This window comes from Capricornis sumatraensis, chromosome 10 (assembly GCF_032405125.1).
Source record: "Capricornis sumatraensis isolate serow.1 chromosome 10, serow.2, whole genome shotgun sequence".
NCBI classification, from domain to species: domain Eukaryota; kingdom Metazoa; phylum Chordata; class Mammalia; order Artiodactyla; family Bovidae; genus Capricornis; species Capricornis sumatraensis.
The window spans coordinates 99,679,886-99,698,213 of NC_091078.1; the positions used below are offsets into that span (position 1 = coordinate 99,679,886).

The window sequence follows — 18,328 nt, forward strand, 5'->3', positions numbered from 1 at the left end:
TCAGCTTTAGCATCAGTCCTTCCAGTGAATATTCAGGACTGATTTCCTTTAGGATTGACTTGTTTGATCTCCTTGCAATCCTTGGGACTCTCAAGAATCTTCTCCAACACCACAGTTCAGAAGCATCAGTTCTTTGGTGCTTAGCTTTCTTTATAGTTCAACTTTCACATCCATTCATGACTATTGGAAAAACCATAGCTTTGACTAGATGGACCTTTGTTGGCAAAGTAATGTCTCTGCTTTTTAATATGTTGTCTAGGTTTGTCACAGCTTTTCTTCCAAGGAGCAAGTGTCTTTTAATTTCATGGCTTCAATCACCATCTGCAGTGATTTTGGAGCCCAAGAAAATAAAGTCTGTCACTGTTTCCATTGTTTCCCCATCTATTTGCCATGAAGTGATGGGACCAGCAGCCAGGATCTTTGTTTTTTGAATGTTGAGTTTTAAGCCAACTTTTTCACTCTCCTCTTTCACTTTCATCAAGAGGCTCTTTAGTTCTTCTTCGCTTTCGGCCATAAGGGTGGTGTCATCTGTGTATCTGAGGTTATTGATATTTCTCCTGGCAATCATGATTCCAGCTTGTGCTTCATCCAGCATGGCATTTCACATGATGTACTCTGCATATAAGCTAAATAAGCAGGGGGACAATATACAGCCTTGATGTACTCCTTTCCCAATTTGGAACCAGTCTGTTGTTCCATGTCTGGTTCTAACTGTTGCCTTCTTGACCTGCATTCAGATTTCTCAGGAGACAGGTCAGGTGGTCTGGTATTCCCATCTCTTGAAGAATTTTCCACAGTTTGTTGTGATCTATGCAGTCAAACGCTTTGGTGTAATCAATAAAGCAGAAGTAGATGTTTTTCTGGAACTCTCTTGGTTTTTCGATGATCCAGTGGCTGTTGACAATGTGATCTCTGGTTCCTCTGCCTTTTCTAAATCCAGCTTGAGCATCTGGAAAGTTCTTAGTTCACATACTGTTGAAGCCTGGCTTGGAGAATTTTGAGCGTTACGTTGCTAACGTGTGAAATGAGTGCAATTGTGTGGTAATTTGAGCATTCTTTGGCATTGCCTTTCTTTGGGATTGGAATGAAAACTGATGTTTTCCAGTCCTGTGGCCACTGCTGAGTTTTCCAAATTTGCTGGCATATTGAATGCAGCTTTTTGTCAGCATCATCTTTTAGGATTTGAAATAGCTCAGCTGGAGTTCCATCACCTCCACTAGCTTTGTTCGTAGTGATGTTTCCTATAAGGCCCATTTGACTTTGCACTCCAGGATGTCTGGCTCTAGGTGAGTGATCACACCATCATGGTTATCTGGGTCATACAGATCTTTTTTGAATAGTTCTTCTGTGTATTCTTGCCACCTCTTCTTAATATCTTCTGCTTCTGTTAGGTCCATACCATTTCTGTCCTTTATTGTGCCCATCTTTGCATGAAATGTTCCCTTGGTATCTCTAATTTTCTTGAAGAGATCGCTAGTCTTTCCCTGAAGGGCTCAGATGGTAGCAGTTTTTTTTTGTTTTTGTTTTTTTTTAGCAGTAATGTATTTTTAATTAAGATATGCACATTGTTTTTTAGACATACTATTGCACACTTAATAGACTACAAGATAGTATAAAAATGACTTTTATATGCGCTGGGAACCCAAAACTTCATAGACTCACTTTGGTGTAATACTCACTTTGTTGAAGTGGTCTTGAACCAAGCCCACAGTATCCTAGCTCTGCCTGTAATTAAAATTGCAAAATGATCACTGCTCTCGGTCTTTCTTTGGAAAACTGGTAACCCCTTACAAGAAGAGAAAACCTAGTTCCTCCAAAGCAGAGCTCAGGCCTGTTGCCTTAGTGCCTCCCTGGGCTCGATGGCCTCTGGTCTCAGAGCCCTCTGGTTTGTCTTGCCTGTCACCGCTGGCATCGCCTTGCTAGAGTGCGCGCATGTTCCCCTCACAACTTTCCTCAGAAGCTTTAGTGGTTCACCAGAACCTCCAGGGTGAACTCCCAACTCATGAAATCCAGGCCTTCTAAAACACAACCTACTCCCTACTTTTAAAGCTACAGTGTTCCCAACAAAGCCCGCGTACGCGCATGCTCACGCATCCAGGCCTGGACGCCCAGCCTTCCCCAGCACTGCCTCTCTCCACGCCAGGTCCACCTGCCCCCTTGACTGCGTCTGAGCAGCACACCTCACCTAGCTCCGTGCCCTGCTCTCATCCCTCCCCTCTGAAGTCCTTGCTTCGGAGAAGTCTGTTTATCTCTGTTCTGGGTTGTGTGTGGGGGCGGGGGCGGGTTTGGGATTTTTTTGGGGTACTGTTTTCCCCTCTGTTGTGCTGCTCATTCGACACCGATGTGTTAGGGTTATCATGGGGCGGGTCTGTCTGGTTTGTGAAGGAGCCATTGATTCGAGCACTCACTCATGCCATACACCAAGATACGAAGCTAAACAAAGTGGGACTTGCAGGTTAGTAGAAAAAAGCAGATGGGACTGGTCCTACCAGACTGGGGGCTGTGGGAGGGCAGGGCAGGGCCCGACCGGAGCAGCTCACATACAATTGTCCTCATCCCCGCTGGGTGTGCGCGCCCCACACAGCTCCTAGCGCTTAGTGGTTGCTCCATGCATTTTGAGTTGAGATGAAGAGAGGGGGCTTGAGCAAACAGGGGCCAGGGCATGGGGTGCAGAGGACAGGGAGGGAGACTGCAGGAAGTGGCCTCTTCTGAGTGAGGTCTGAGCAGGCTGGCCGGAGGGGTGCAGGGGCTGCAGGGACCCACTAGCCTCCCTGTGGGCCTGCCCCCTAGGCTGAGCCGCCAGTCCTGCCCGTTTCTGCTCACACGAGGACTCATGTCGGGAGTGGGTCTTTGACCAAGAGCCTCAGCCCCAAGGATTGATATCTCCCTAATTGGAAAAGGAAACGAGCGCCGTGTTCACCTGTTGTCCATTGCTGTTATAGCAGCAGGATGAAGGGAATGTGTCCAGTTTGCGTTTCATGGTGGGTTTCCCCCTACATTTCTCAAATTTTTATTTGGCTGACATAAGGAAAGGACACCGACAGCTCAGCTTCTCTGTACACTGGCGCTGATTCGATTCTTGGGGACTGAGATTTGGGTGAAGTAGAAATGAGTGACTTTATTGCTTCCCCAGGCAAAAGGGGACACAGCAGGCTTGTGCCCTCAAAACCGTGTGTCCCAGCTTAGGGAAGATAGTGAGAAGTTTATCATAGGAATTGTTCAAAGAGGGCCTGGTCAGCTCGTGGACATTTCTTCTGATGGGTTGGTGGTGAGGTCCAGTAGCAGTCAACATTGTCACCTTTCAGGTCCAGCTTGTCTGGGGTCTGCATGCCTGTGGGCAGCCTACCATTACCGTCTCCCACCTGGAGGGTTCAGTATCTGCAGACTAGCTCAAAGTTACTGTTTATGTATCCTGCGATGGGGAAGCAGGACTCTGCTCCAAGGCTGCCCTTGGCTGTTTGCTCCTCCCTGGTCTCACATCCTCTCCCTTCCCTGATGAACAACTGCATGAACCTGCCCCTTGGAACTCAGGGAAGGTCCTGGAAGCTGAGTGAAGGTTGTTTCCTGTAATCAGAGAAATGGGGGGGACACAGGCCTTGTGCCCAGGAGCCCCACAGGGCCCTGCTCGGTATCAGAAAGCTGCTTCTGCTGCTTTTGGAGGGGCTGGGGGTGACGTAAGGTTTTTAGAGCAGCATGTCTTCCTGGGTTTTGACTGGACTACTCGAAGCTCTAAAGTGTGGGTTGGAACATGCTCTTCAGTTCAGCTTAGTGTCTGGCTCTGCACGTGCAGCCTTGCTGGGGTCCTTGCCCGGATCTCAGGCTCCCACTCACCAGTGAGGGGCAGAGCAAACACAGCACCTCTGTCCGGCCTTTGGTCTCACGTGGTCTGAAAGTGAAACATCTGGAACCACAAGTACGAGTCACAGCCCCTCCATCATGGTCCTGTCGGGGGCACCCTCCACCGTCTGGGTCACAGCCACAGCCCTGAGAGTAGCCATACGTGGCCTCCGGGAGGGGGGCCTAGGACCACCCATCTCTCGCATCTTCCCCTCGAATTCGTGTAGCGAACACAGGTCGTAGATGGTTACTGTATTCCAGGCCCTGGGCTAATAAGGCAAGGCTCCCTGCCCATAAGCACTGTGTGGTAGGAGAGCATAGCAAGTGTCCTCTAAAGGCCTGTTACCTGAAGTGAATACCTTTCTTTTATAAACAAGTCTAGCAAGACTTAGTTTTCTTTGCTTTTCCAGCCCACAGCCAATGAGCAGTAGTAAATAAAGGGTATATTGGGGGTAGCCGTAGACACAGAAATGACAGCCAGGAATGGAGGGGGAAGACGAAGAGCCACAGGAAGGAGACCCCAGAATCAGAATCGGAATAGTCTGCACAGGCCAGTCGGTTAAAACCGAGAGCACAGTGAGTCTCTGCCCGCCTGAGGACATCAAGACCTAACACGCTCCAGTAACTGATGTTCCCGGTAATGACTCTATATCGTCCCAAAGAAGTGGATGGTTACTGTACTTAAGACAAAAGCAGCTATAATATATATTTTTTGTTGTTTTTAATTTTACTTTTAAGATTTCCAACTTAACCGTCCAAATGGTTAAAATGTGTTTCTGCTTAGGAACAAAGCACAGTTGCCTGGGACATTTACTTATGTGGAAGGACCTGTTCCTCCGAAAAACCACACATATGGAACAGAACTCAGGTTTAGTCACACCATCACCATATGACTGGTGGTGGCTCAGCCGGTAAAGAATCTGCCTAGAATGCAGGAGACCCAGGTTTGGTCCCAGGGTTGGGAAGATCTCCTGGAGAAGGAATGGCTACCCACTCCAGTATTCTTGCCTGGAGAATCCCATGGACAGAGGAGCCTGGCGGGCTACAGTCCACGGGGTCGCAAAGAGGCGGGCATGACTGAGTGGCTAACACTTCCACTTTTCACAATAAGAATGGGCAGTTGTCAGAGGACAGATAGGATACAGTCAACTACTCTGAAAATAGACTCACTGGAAGTATTTAAGTTGTAGAAGTGTTGCTCTGAATTTGTCTGTTTCCATCAGAGCTCTTGGGTGAGTACACGTGTCAGTGAGAAGTGCTGTTTGGAAAGGAATCTTTTTTTCTGAGCGGTGGGTCTCACCAGGGGCTTAAAATAGTCAGTAAACTGTGTTGTCAGCATATGTGCTGTCGGTCCAGCTTTGCTCCCGTTTCCAGAGCATAGGCAGAGTAGATCCAGGGTGAGTCTTAAGGACCTTGGGGTTTTCAGAATGGCGAATGAGCACTGGCTTCAACTTCAAGTCACCAGCTTACTTGGCCTCTGACCAGAGAGTCAGCGTGTCCTTGGAAGCTTTGAAGTGAGGTATTGACTTCTCCTCTCAAGCTATGGGAAGTCCTAGACGGCATCTTCTCCCAACAGAAGGCTGTTTTGTCTACACTGGAAATTTGTTCTTTAGCGTAGCCACCTTCATGAATTATCTCAGCTGGATCTTCTGGATAACGTGCTGACGTAGCTTCCACGTCAGCGCTTGCTGCTTCACCTTTCACTTTTATGTTATGGAGATGGCTTCTTAAGTTACACTTCATGAATCAAACTCTGCCAAGCTCAGACTTTTCTTCTGCAGCGGCCTCACCCCTCGAAGCCTTCACAGAAATGAAGGTTCTGAATTAGGCTTTTGCTTGCAGGAATGTTACGGCTGGTTGGTCTTCCACCCGGAGCACTAAAGCTCTCTCCACCTTGGCAGTAAGGCAGTTTCGCTTTTTTATCATCTGCGTGTTCACTGGAGTAGCACTTTTTGTTTTCGTGAAGAACTTTTCCTTTGCATTCACAACTTGACTATTTCATGCAAGAAGCCTGGCTTTCCGGCCTGTCTCAGCTTTCGAAATGTCTTCCTTACTAAGCTTAATCATTTCTAGCTTTTCATTTAAAGTGAGAAGACATGCTACTCTTCCTTTCATTTGAACACTTAGATGCCATTGGAGGCTGATTGATTGGCCTAATTTCAATACTGTTGTATCTCAGGGAATAGAGAGGCACAGGGGGAGTTAGAGAGGCAAACAGCAGCGTCGTGGAGCAGTCAGAACACCAGAACATTCACCATTTAGGTTTGCTGTCTTATATGGGGGGTAGTTCATGCTGCCCTGAAACAACAAAATAGTCATATCAAAGATTGCTGATCTCAGGTCACCATAACAATAAAATAATAATGAAAAGGCTTGAAATGTCATGGGGATTACGAAAGTGTAGAGACTAAGTGAGCGGATGCTGTTGGAAAATGACACCAATAGACTTGCTCAACACAGGGTTGCCAGAGACGTTCAATCTGCATTTCTTGTAGCGTAATAAAGTGAAGTGAAATAAAACAGGGCATACCTGTATTTTTTTCAGTGAGAAACAACTATCCCAGAACCAGCAAATTTCTGTAAAGAGCCAGAGTAGATACTTGAAGCTAATGAGTCTTTCCATCACAGCTACTCAGCCTTGCCATTATAATGCAGAACAGACACAGACCCTATAATATGTGTAATCAAATAGTGTGGCAGTGATCCAATAAAACCCTACTGATTTAGAGCTTAGACAGCAATCGTTGGGGCCTGGGTGATATGCATACAAATCAGTATGGCAACAGGAAAAACCAGGAGAACGCTTGCATTTGGACGTTGTCAAGATGGTGAGCCTTGATCAGCTCTTGAATCATAATGAAATTTCAGCTTTTCGTTTGTTGGGTTCGGGTTGGGCACAGTCTGGAAGTTTAGAATCTCCCTGCCGTGGGTCAGCTCCCTGATAGCCCCGGTTCTCAATCTCCTGCTGCCCTTCTCTTCGGTGCCGCAGACGGTATCTCTGCATCTTCTAATGCCTCGAAGTCATCTCTGGCATCACGGATTGTCACTATCTTGTGAAGAGCACAAGGCTGCGTTATTGGAAAATTCTGGGTGAATGTGATAGTCACTCTGAATATTTGTTGAGTCAGTGTTTCTTTTTTTTTTTAATGTTTTTTTTTCAGTGTTCCTTTGGAAATGCACGCAATCCACATTACCTGCCTTTCAGCCATGAATTCCCTGCCAGCCTGGGAGGGGAGGCCCTGGCCTTATCCTTTCAGTAGTAGTCTGTGCAACTTTTGGCTCTGGGATGTCTGTCCCTTGAGTCACAGTTACTGTTCTCCCCTCAGCTTTCTGGACACGTCCTTACTTTTCACGACTGTACTGTATTCAGTTCAGATCCTCTTTCTTTGCTGGGGGTGAGGGCAGTCCAGGAAGGAGGAAAATTGGGCAAAGGGGGAGGAGAAGCCGTTGCGAGCTCGCTCCTGTCCTTCAGGAAAGCAGACACAGCCAGCGCCGGTGTTGAGGGATTTCCTCTGCTGTGAAGGGACTCAAGTTCTCTACAAACCGAGGTGTCGCCTGCCTGCCTGCCTCGGAGACTGTGTTCCGGGGTGGTCCTCGGCTCCTATGTCTGGCAGAGAACTGGAGGCCACCACGGTTTCTGAGAAACCTGGTGGGTGAAGCGACAGGCCACAGAGTGTAAGAGAAAGAGCCGGAGGAGGGGAGTCTGGACTTGCTGTCTTGCAGCGCACGCCTTGGACAGATAGACTTCCGTAATCGAGTCTTAGTGATTTCACGGCTGTCTCCAGAGACTCGGCTGGAGCCTTGAGAGAGTGGGCACCTTGCTCAGCACATGCTTCCGGAGGAATGGTTGTCTTTCCTAGAGAGAGGACGTGCACACCGTCTGTGATGTGTGCACAGACACCCATAGCGTCCATAGCTCCCTCGACCTTCACACCTACCCTGTCCTGAGGAGGGGCCTGGGGCTGGGGTATAGGTCTTGTCCTAGGTCGGGAGACCAGAACTCACCCAGCCCCACAGCCAGGTGGTGGGGAAACACCTCTGGGCTCGCTGGCCAACATTCCTACACTTTGCTTTGTCACCACAGGTAGAGCCTAACTCAGAGTCTCTTATCCCTGGAAAATTAACCGTTTTGGCCAGAGGGCTAAAACAAGCTTGGCTTGTTTCTAGAACATTCCCCATGCTGCTGAGTGTTGTGCCTTTATTATTGGCTAATGCACTACAGAAAATTAGAGCAGCTTAACCCTAGGCCTTCTGTCCTCCTACTCAAACCCAGAGAGCCTCAGCATGAGTCTTGGGTGGGTCCGCAGTGTGGAGGCAGCAGTGTAACTGGTGAAGAGTTCTTCCAGAGGGCCTGGTACTCCACCGCCCACCGCCACCCCTGGTCTTGTAGGTCAAAATTTGAATATGTCTATTAGTCCTGCCTCCCGTCTGGTGTACTGTGTGTGTGCCCGCTGCTCTGGCTGACCTTGGGTGAAGTGTTTGCCTTTTTTTTTTTTTTAATTTACTTTTGGCCGCGCCGGTTCTCTGTTGTTGCGAGGGCTCTCGCTAGTTGTGGCGCGCTGGGGCTACTCTCTAGTTGCGGGACCCAGGCGTCTCACTGCTGGCTTCTCTTGTTGCAGAGCGCAGGCTTTAAGGTACACGGGTTTCCGAGGCTGGGGCTCCTGGGCTCCAGAGTGTAGGCTCAGCAGCTGCGGTCCACGGGCTTAGTCGCTCCGCAGCATGTGGGATCTTCCCAGACGAGGGATCAAACCCGCGTCTCCCGCACCGGCAGGTGGATTCTTTACCACTGGACCACCGGGGAAGCTCGGCATTTGCCCTTTTCAAGCTCCCCCGCCTTTCGTTACCTGTCATGTGAAGGCTTTGGGCAAGGCGGCCCTGTCTCACAGAGGCTAACGTAGCTCTCAGGAGTAGGGACGAGCGCTCGACGTTGGAAACGAACGCAAGGTGTAGGCAGCTTTCCGATTAGAAGTTTACACCCAGACCCCCACGGCTCCCTGGGGAAAGGCAGCCTCAGCAAGCCTCCCAGACGACGAGACCACGCCACCACTCCTGGATCCTTCCCTCTCTCTTCCAGATGCCAGGATGGACAGAATAGTTTATGATGCTTATCCCCGCCCACCACTTCCGAGACATTGAGCGGAAGCCGCAGTACCTCCAGCCGGAGAAGTGCATCCCGCCTCCCCACCCCCGTCCCGCGGGAGCCATGTGGTTCATCCGCGACGGCTGCGGCATCGCCTGTGCCATCGTCACCTGGTTCCTGGTCCTCTACGCGGAGTTCGTGGTCCTCTTCGTCATGCTGATCCCGTCCCGGGACTACGTGTACAGCGTCCTCAACGGGCTCGTCTTCAACCTGCTGGCCTTCCTGGCCCTGGCTTCCCACTGCCGGGCCATGCTGACGGACCCCGTGAGTATGTCTGGGCTCGTTTTCACCAGCCCGCACTCTCCTCCTCTGGCCCGGGCATGGCCGCAGCCTGCATGTGCCCCCTGACCTTGGGGACGCGGAGAATAGGAGGGCCTGTTCTCTTCCCCCCGGGGGTGGGAAACTGGACGCGGGCCCCTGCAAGGGGACCCCGTCTGTGCCGCAGCCTGTCTGGGTTGGTTGAACAATACTGTCTATAGGTGGGTGTCTGCATGAATGGAGCCTTCCGTGGGAGGGGTCTGGCCAGGGCAAGCGCAGCCTCTGGTTAGAAAGGCATGGTGAGGGCCCCACGAGGCTGGGGCCGCATGATCCGAGCAGAAAGCACGCTGCCCCTTGGGTGGGGTTGGGGGCTCCTAGTGAAGACAGGACTGGCGCTAGGTGGAGATGAAATTAAAGCCCTACCCAGGCCCAGAAACCTGCATGGCAGTGGCCTTTACCTCGCTTGGACGAGACTCGTCTTTTCCTGAAAAGCTGGACAGGCCAGTTTCAAGCCGTGGCAGGCATCTCTCAGTACATATCTGTGGGCAAAGCCACGGTTTTCTGGCCAAGGACTGAGCTAAATATACCAAGCTGTGCAAGTGGCTATTGAGTGTCGCCTACCCTGGTATTAAATCCTCCGTTCCTGCTCATTTCTGTGTATGGGAAAAGCAAGAGAGTGCGTTATTTGATAAAGACCTCCTGTGGCTTAATTGTCTCAGTAGGAGGGACGCGTGTGTTTAAATTAGGAAAGGGAAAGCTCTCTGAATGGCATTGGCCCCGGCCACACAGACCTCGATTCTCTGAGTCCCGGGGAAGGCACGGTCAAAATGCTGGGTCCTGAACTAGTTCACTCCTCCAAGAGCTCCACTTCCTGCTGGTTTGGGGTGGGGGGTGGGGGTCGGGGTTGGGGGGGTGGATCATTAATCTGTCCCTGGGGAAAGCTGTTTGCCGGGCTCGATCACAAGTCAGTGCCCAGCCCAGATGGCACCTCTGCTCACACATGCGCCTGTGGAGATGGCACACACTGGCAGGCGGGGGCCTGTTGACCCGGTGTTAGCGCTGCTTGTGGGATTCTTGGAACATTTGTCACCTGAAGGAAACGAAGTATAAGGTTATGAGTGCCCCAAACACAAGGGTACAAACGATTTCCCCAGCAGCATACTGGAAGCAACTTACGGGCTCTTTCACAAGATTGTCCGGTGCCCTTGCAAGGCTGAAAGATGCTATTTGTCTCAGCTTCTAATTCTGGTGTCTGCTGGGCCCCAGGCAGGCTTTCTTCCCTCACGGTGTCCTGACAGGCGAGGTCCACCCTGTGTGATGAAGGCTGCGGCAAAGGAAGCATGAGTAGGTGTGAAGGAAATCACCAGCCTAGGAAGGGGGGCTGCCTGGAGGAGTTGCTGCCCAGGCCAGCTCTGATCAGAACAGTGGACAGGGGCAGGGAAGGTGGTTCTGGGGGCGGGCAGGAAGACACTGTGAGTGTTCCAGGCACAGAGAGCGGCGTGCAGAGAGACACACGAGTGTTGGGGTGTGGTTGTCTGGAGTGGAGAGAACCCAGGAGGATGGACTTGGGTTGGTCACGTGGCCAGAGTGCCAAAGAAGTGGGGTAGGAGTGGGATAATGGGGGCTGTCAAGAGGCACTGAGGATTTTAAACGCAGGAGTGATGAGATCAGGTTGTCGCTGTACAAGGATCACCCAGGCAGCAGTGAGCGGGCGCTGCGGGCTGGGGTCAAAATGCCGGTGTGTATCGGGTGCCTACCATATTCAGGGTCCTGAGCAGCCAGTTCAGCTGTGAGCAAGGCACACCGCGATCCCTGCCCTCCTGCCCAGCTCCCGGCCTAGGGCATCGGGCAGTGAAGAACAAGCGAAGGAACAAGGCAATTCCAGGGAGCGAAAGGGGCTTTTAAAGATCCAGGGGCTCTGGTGGGTGACTTTCTGGAGCGAAGCCAGACCGTTTGGAGGAAGGTGATCTGAGAAGGACCCCTGAGGCCTGAGAGATATGAAGCAGTGCTCAGAGGCAGCACCCTGCAGACAGAGGACAGATACAGAGGCCCAGAGACAGGAGCGTGGTCGGCATGTTTGAGAAACAGGACTCACACCAGGCTGACCAGCGCGTGGTGAGTGGGGTGAGAGGGGCTGGAAGAGGTGGGGAGGGCTGCGGAAGCCAGGCCGGGTAGGGCCTGTGGCCTCGTGAGAACCTTGGTCTCTCTCGTCAATTCAGTGAGAAGCCATCCTAGAGGCATGATGTGACCTGGTTTTGAAAAGGGTACTGCCTGGCTGGCGATGGGGGGGACTGAGGTGGAGCCGGGAGAAGCAGGAAGGTGAGAGCTGCGGCAGCGGGCCAGGCTGGACGTGGTGGCGGCTCAGACCAAGGTGGAAGCAGTGAGGTGTGGGGAGGAGAAGCTGCTGGACTCCGAATATGTTTGAAACCATCAATGCCTGGGTTTGCCCGCACGTTAGAATCCCCTTGGGCAGCTTCTGAAAAGTACTGATGCCATGGGCCTGCCCCCAGAGATTCCACTCTGATTGGTCTGAGGTGGGGCCCTGGGATTGGGGTGCTTTAAAGTTCCCAGGTGTCCCTCCTATTCAGCCAGATCTGAGAACCGCCAGAGTGGCAGAAGGCATGAGGGATCAGGGAGGGTGCCTTCCAGAGTCTTGGCGGGAGCAGCTGGGAGGTCTGCTGGCGCCGCTTGTTGGGCGGGAGAGCCTTGGGAGATCAGATTTTGGAGGAGAAATCAAGGCTTCTGTTCTGGCCAAACTGCAGGTCTATTACATGTAAGCAGGGGCACCAGGTGGGCAGTAGGTAGCCAGGTCTGGGGCTGGTGGGGATTGGGGGTCAGAGCCTAGATTGTGGAGGGAGGTTACTGGTTTCTATGAATAGAGGGCGTTGGGTGTCAGGCGGGAGGGAGAGGAGGCTTCCACCCTGGCATTCCTGCTACCCTCACATGCATATGTTCTTAACCCCTCCGTGGTGCCCCCTCCAGGGTCTTCCTCAGCCTGGCTCCTGGCAGTCAGATGCAGGAGAGAATGAGCCTCAAGGGCCTGTTGCTCGGCTTCCAACCCCAAATGCGTGAGAGCCGGAGTTGTCATATCCCAGACACCAGCCAGCTTCTCAGAGGTTTGTCTTGCTGTTGGCCCCAAAGAAAACTGGGCAAACAAGTAATAAAGCCTCTGTCAAAGAAATACCCACAGCAGTAAGGGGAGCAGCTCAGAGCATGTCCTGCCGACCTGCCCCGTCTCAGGCTCCGCATGCTGCCTCCTGCCTGTCCCCAGTCCCAACGGGTGACACCTCATGCAAAAGAGAGACAGGTGGGCTGCAGAGCTCCGGGACACCCCCACGCCAGGTTCCAAGGGGCGGAGCTGGAAGCCCAGATCTCACCCTGAAAGCAGACACTAGGGGCTCCTTATTAACACTGCAGGCAGGGTCTGGTTTTAGAAAGACATCGCTTCAGGATTCTAAGGAGTTTCCTATAGGGCTGTAATGTTTTGTAGGTCAGTTCATGCTGTGTAGAATTTTTCAGAAAAGTTTATGCCCAGAGGTTATAAACAATGTATCATAACGTATACATAATGTATATTGGTCAGAAAAACTTGTGTCCTAAGGGCTAAACAGTGTATAACAACGTATGCCTTGTGTATCATTTCGGTTTGTTAGTATTACTAGTGAAAGAAAACAAAACAAAAGCCCTCCTATAGTCTCCTGCAGTTGCTGGTACTACTTTGAGCTCTGATGTTCCTATTCCAAATGTAGCATCAGAACAGGTCGCAACCACTGCAGCTTTCTGGACCGTGTAGCAGTCACTTCCTCCAACGTAGTTGTAAATAGGTCCACAGAGAGCTTGAACAGAAAAGGGAAGGAAGGACGGACCTGGATGCGGAGCTCCCCTTTGAGCAGCGGGGTGAGGGGGTGCTGCCTGGAGGGGCGGGGTGAGGGGCACACAGCAGACTGGTGTTTGAGCGACGTCCTCAGAGGAGCTCTCTGTGTTCCTAAAACACTTCAGACATAGAGAAGTCTGGAGTGGCACCACTGGCCTGGAGGAGGCCACCCCTTGAACACAGCCCGGACTCCAGCTCTTACCTCGGCTCCTTCTCTCTCCCCGCCCCATCCCGATTTCACCACCTGTCCTTTTCCTGTTATAAGTACTCATCCTGGGAATGCTGGAATCCTCAGGAATCCTGAAGGATTCCATTTAAAATGTAGTTCTGGGTGGCTTCCCTGGGGGTCCAGTGGTTAAGAATCTGCCTGCCAATGCCAGGTACATGGGTTCGATCCCTGCTTGGAGAAGACCCCCCACGTGCCTCGAGGCAGCTAAGCCCGGGTACCACAGCTGCTGAGCCTGCATGCCACAGAGCCTGTGCGCCGCAGTAAGAGAAGCCACTGCAAGGAGAGGGCTTCCAGGGTGGCCCTAGTGATAGAGAACCCACCTGCCAGTGCGGGAGACGGCTCTCACGCGTTTGGGGTTGGAAGCCGAGCAACAGGCCAGTGAGGCTCGTTCTCTCCTGCATCTGACTGCCAGGGGCCAGGCTGAGGAAGAGATGCGGGTTCGATCCCTGGGTCGGGAAGGTTCCCAAGAGAAGTGCATGGCAACCCACTCCAGTTTTATTGCCTGGAGAATCCCCTGGCGGGCCACAGCCCACGGGGTCGCACAGAGTCAGACACGACTGAAGTGACTTAGCACAGACACACACACACACTGCAATGAGAAGCCCCCACACCACAACAAAGAGGAGCCCCTACTCGCCGCAGTTAGAGAAAGCCCACACACAGCAACAAAGATCCAGTGCAGCCCCAAAATAGCAACTGCAGGTCTGGGACAGTGTCTGTCTCCCTGCAGATGCTTGAAGCTGAGAGTTGGTTTCTTTCTGTCCTGTCTTCTGGAAGCCCAAAGCCAGGTATACTACATGATCGCAGCAGTTGTGGCAACCTTAGGATCAGTTGCCCGCCCCCGCCCCCCCACCGCACCTCCATTCTTTGGACCTAATTGTAGATTACCTCAAATCTGAGATTAGAGAACAAGAGGACTAGAAATCAGTTCGGTTTAACCACATCGTGAAGGGAAAGAAAAATCATCTGCCTGCCTGCTGGTGCCCCTCCCTGCCTTTGAACCCTGCCTGGTGAACACCTGGTTATAAACAGGCCTCACGTAACTATCTGAGACCACCGCAGGCCTGCGACTGGAGTTTCAGCCGCCGAAACTGGAATAACGGACCTCACTGCAGCGTGCAGTTGCTCGTCCCTTCTGGAGTCTCTCTCAGTGAGCTTAGTGAGTGTCTGCTCAGGCTCGTCCCTCGGCAGAATGATGTCAGGCCCGTGGAAACACAGGGCGAGCAGCACGGGGCCGCCCCGAGTGCCATGAGGTGTGTGTGGGCACTGAGTGCTGGACGCAGCCAAAGAAGGGCCTTGCACACTTGGCCCCCAGGCACTGGCACTTCCCCTGGGTGGGTCAGGGACTTGCTCAGGGTTCACTTGAGGAGGGTGCTACATTCTCCCTCATGCCTGGCAGCTTCTCATACCTGCCAGTGAGTAATCCATCAGTCCCAGCTGGAAAATGTCTCTAGCTCCAGAGAGAAGAGGGTGACGAACTTGGGGGTTGCCCACCCCCTGCCTTTCTACAGAGGAGACAGGCGGCCTTGTGGCGCAGGCTGGGGCCGGTCACCTGTTCCTGGTAGGGGCAGAGCTCCTGCCCAGACCAGCCAGGTGCAGGGGCTGTGATCCCGTGGCCCCTGAGACAGTATAAGCAAGTCTTCGTACTTGTTGCCTGAAATGGAATGGTTGGTGCCTCTTGGTAACCTGTCCCTTCCGCGTTCCAAGTGTGTCCTTTTTATATCATCATATTATCCTGGATACTAATTAAGGGAGGCCTTATCATCTGGGGTCTGTTTCAGTCTTAATGTTCATGCAGTGAGACACTTCTTAGCAGGGGAATGGTGTTATGCAATTCAAAAGTCTCTTCGATCAGTTAACAGAAATATCTAATAGATACATGAGTTGCCCTTTGATTGCTGTTGTTCAGTCGCTCAGTTGTGTCCAACTCTCTACAACTCCGTGGACTGCAGCACGCCAGGCATCCCTATCCTTCACCATCTCCCAGAGTTTGCTCAAACTCATGTCCATTGAGTATGATACCATCCAGCCATCTCATCTTCTGTCGCCCCCTTCTCTTCCTGCCCTCAGTCTTTCCCAGCATCAGGGTCTTTTCCAATGAGTCAGTTCTTCACATCAGGCCCCCAAAGTATTGGAGCCTCAGCTTCAGCATCAGTCCTTCCAGTGACTGTTCAGGGCCGACTCCCTTTAGATTCTGGACGTGGGTCTGAATCCTGCCTCTGCCATTTACTAGTCATGCGATCTCAGAAACTTGCTTAACTTTTCTGCCTTAGTTACCTCACCTATAATATGAGGAATAGCATACACTCTCTCATAGGTTTATTGTCAGAATTAATTGACAGTGTACAGTGAAGGAAGCCCTTGGAAGTGTGCCTGGCATAGAAGCAATCAATAAATGTCTGTTATGTCATCACTATTAACCCGGCTTGGATTTATTGAAGACTCGCTCCCTGCTAGGCCCTGGGCAATTCATTGGGCTGCAGATTACAGACATTGTCTCTGTCCTCCAGGAATTTACAGTCCTGTAGACGAGATCAGTGCATAGTTAAATGATAGGTGTTATGAGACGAAGAGAAACTGTGGTAGCACAAAGGCCAAGTGATGGCCCTGTCTCGGGCGTAGCCTGGGGCCATTAGAAGGCAGAGGATGTGGTCCAGGCTTGGTGCAGGCCCAGGGCTTCCCTTGTGGCTCAGGTGGTAAAGAATCTTGTCTGCCAAATCAGGAGATGCAGGTTTGACCCCTGAATCCGGAAGATCCCCTGGAAAGGAAATGGCAATCCACTCGTGTTCTTGCTTGGAGGGTTCCATGGACAGAGCAGCCTGGTGGGCTGTAGTCCATGGGGTCGCAAAGAGTCGGACACGACTGAGCATCTGACGCACAGCAGGAGGCAGGGACAAGCCTGAGACCGGAGGGGAGGTGCTGGTGTGGGTCCCTGAGGGCACAAGAGGGAGCCTTGCAGAGCACAGAGCTCCGGCGCGTCCGGGGGGGTGGGGCTCTGGGGAGAGAGATGACATTGAAGGCGTGGTTCAGGGCTGGGTCTCAGTGGCCTTACCTGGGCGCCGCCCAGGAGCTTGGACTCTACCACGTGAGGGCTCTGGGGAGCCAGGGAAGGCTTTTGTAGGCAAAGGGAATAACATGATCAGATTCACATTTCAGAAAGTTGCCTCTGGAAAACAGTTAGGGGGAGGCATAGAGGTGAGGCTGCCAGATGCAAGGGAGAGCCTGGAGGCAGGCAGACCTGGGGACTCTAGTATCTGGGACGCACGGTGATGGGGCTCACCTAAGGCCGTGAGCATGGCGTGGAGGGGAGGGTATTGGAGTCGGGGCATAATACGGGAGCACGTTAACTCAGTGGAGTAGGTGGGAGTGTGGGGCGGAGGGTTAGGAGAATTGAAGATGACTAGTGGGCGTCTACCCCCGGTGACCAGGCAGATGGGTGTCCCATGGGCTGGGGCGGGGGGGTGGGCAGAGAATAGGAAGGAGAGTTTGGGGAGCAAGGGGAGGGGTCAGTTCTAGCAGGTTGAATTGGGAGGAGGGGAAGGGGTTGGATTATTTTGTCTGAATGCTTTTGAACAACCAGGTAGAAACACGTTCAGCTGCAAAAGAAATCCGAGTTGGAGCTGGTGGCAGGGGAAGGTTGTCTGGGGAGTGCAGGATGAACACAGATGAGGGCAGCTGGTGGAGCCCCGAGAAACACCCAGGTCCAGGTTGGGCGGAGACCCTGAGGGCGGGAGCAGCCACAGGAGGGTGACAGGCGAGGGACCGGTAAGAGAGGGCGGAGGACTGGCGTTTGGACTTGGCCACAGGGAGTTCTCATCGACCTGATGAGGGTGGTTCCCTGTTAGGGAGGCAGTAGGGGCCAGAGAGCGTGAAACGGACTCGGGGTGAGCAGAGCGCACGCAACCTCGGAGAACCTTAGCTGTGACGGGGAAAGCCCGGAGTCTCTAAGCTCAGAGAAGGGAAAGCTCCGAGGTAGACGGATGAGCCCCTGGGTGTCCAGGGATCGGGGTAGGGAGAGGAGGAGTCTGGAGGGGGTTACTTCAACAGCCTCAGTTTCCTCTGACATGGACAGGGAAGTGAGTAGGGGTTGAGAAAGGTACTGAAAGTTTGGGCCAGCCACTGAAGGGAATGGATGATGGAGGCATATCATGCCTCCTGCCCCCAGATTCAAATGGATTCCACTGCAGGGTGAAATCGGTTTTAGAAGCTTATGAGCATTTTTTATGGGTGTATAGATTTTTTAAAAAGTGTTTGTAGCTCACTATGTGGGCTTCCCAGGTGGCACGAGTAGTAAAGAACCCACCTGCCAATGCAGGAGGCGTAAGAGACACGGGTTCGATCCCTGGGTTGGGAAGATCCCCTGGAGGAGGCCAGAGCAACCCACTCCAGTATTCTTGCCTATGACATCCCATGAAACAGAGGAGCCTGGTGGGCTACCATCCATGGGGTGGCAGAGTCAGACATGACCGAAGCGACTTAGCACACGCAGCTTACTGTGTACAAGGAGAAAAGACTGGAAGACTGTACTCGAAAGTGTTAATAGTACTCATCTTTGGATGATAGAATCAGAGGGGTGGGCTTCCCCCATTTTAAAATTCTCTTCTCTCTGCATTTTTAAAAGTTTTGAACAAGTATTACTTTGGAAATGAGGAAAAGATGAGTAAGTTTTGCTCTGCCGGGGTGCGGTAATGTGGAAGCTTTGAGCCATCCCTGTGAGATATAAGCGGTGGGTGGACGTAGAGAGTGTTTCTCTTAATGCAGGTGCGACAACCGTGCCATCACCGGCAGAAATGTCTCGGCGGGCCTTCCAACTCCGTGTCGTCTTATCAGGAATCAAATGGAACAAACTTCCTTACCGTGAACTAGTACATTCTGAAATCTGTGGAGATGAGCCCAGGAGAGCCTGTTTTTTTGTTGGTTTGTTTTTTTAAAGAGGGACAGAGAAAGGGAGGAAGGACGGATCCCTCAGCTCAGGGACTGGTCCGGCTCG

The 18,328-nt window shown here is 52.1% G+C and overlaps 1 protein-coding gene across 6 annotated transcripts in view; it reads left to right on the forward strand.

Annotated features, from left to right (window-relative positions):
• Positions 1-18,328, forward strand: part of ZDHHC3 (zinc finger DHHC-type palmitoyltransferase 3) — a 60,111-nt gene that overhangs the window by 12,112 nt on the left and 29,671 nt on the right. For all 6 annotated transcript variants that reach the window (XM_068981642.1, XM_068981641.1, XM_068981643.1 and 3 more), the window contains exon 2: positions 8,912-9,241. In XM_068981642.1, coding sequence (XP_068837743.1) covers positions 8,936-9,241 — 306 coding nt within the window. In that variant the 5' untranslated portion in view covers positions 8,912-8,935. The remainder of the gene's footprint in view (positions 1-8,911; positions 9,242-18,328) is intronic.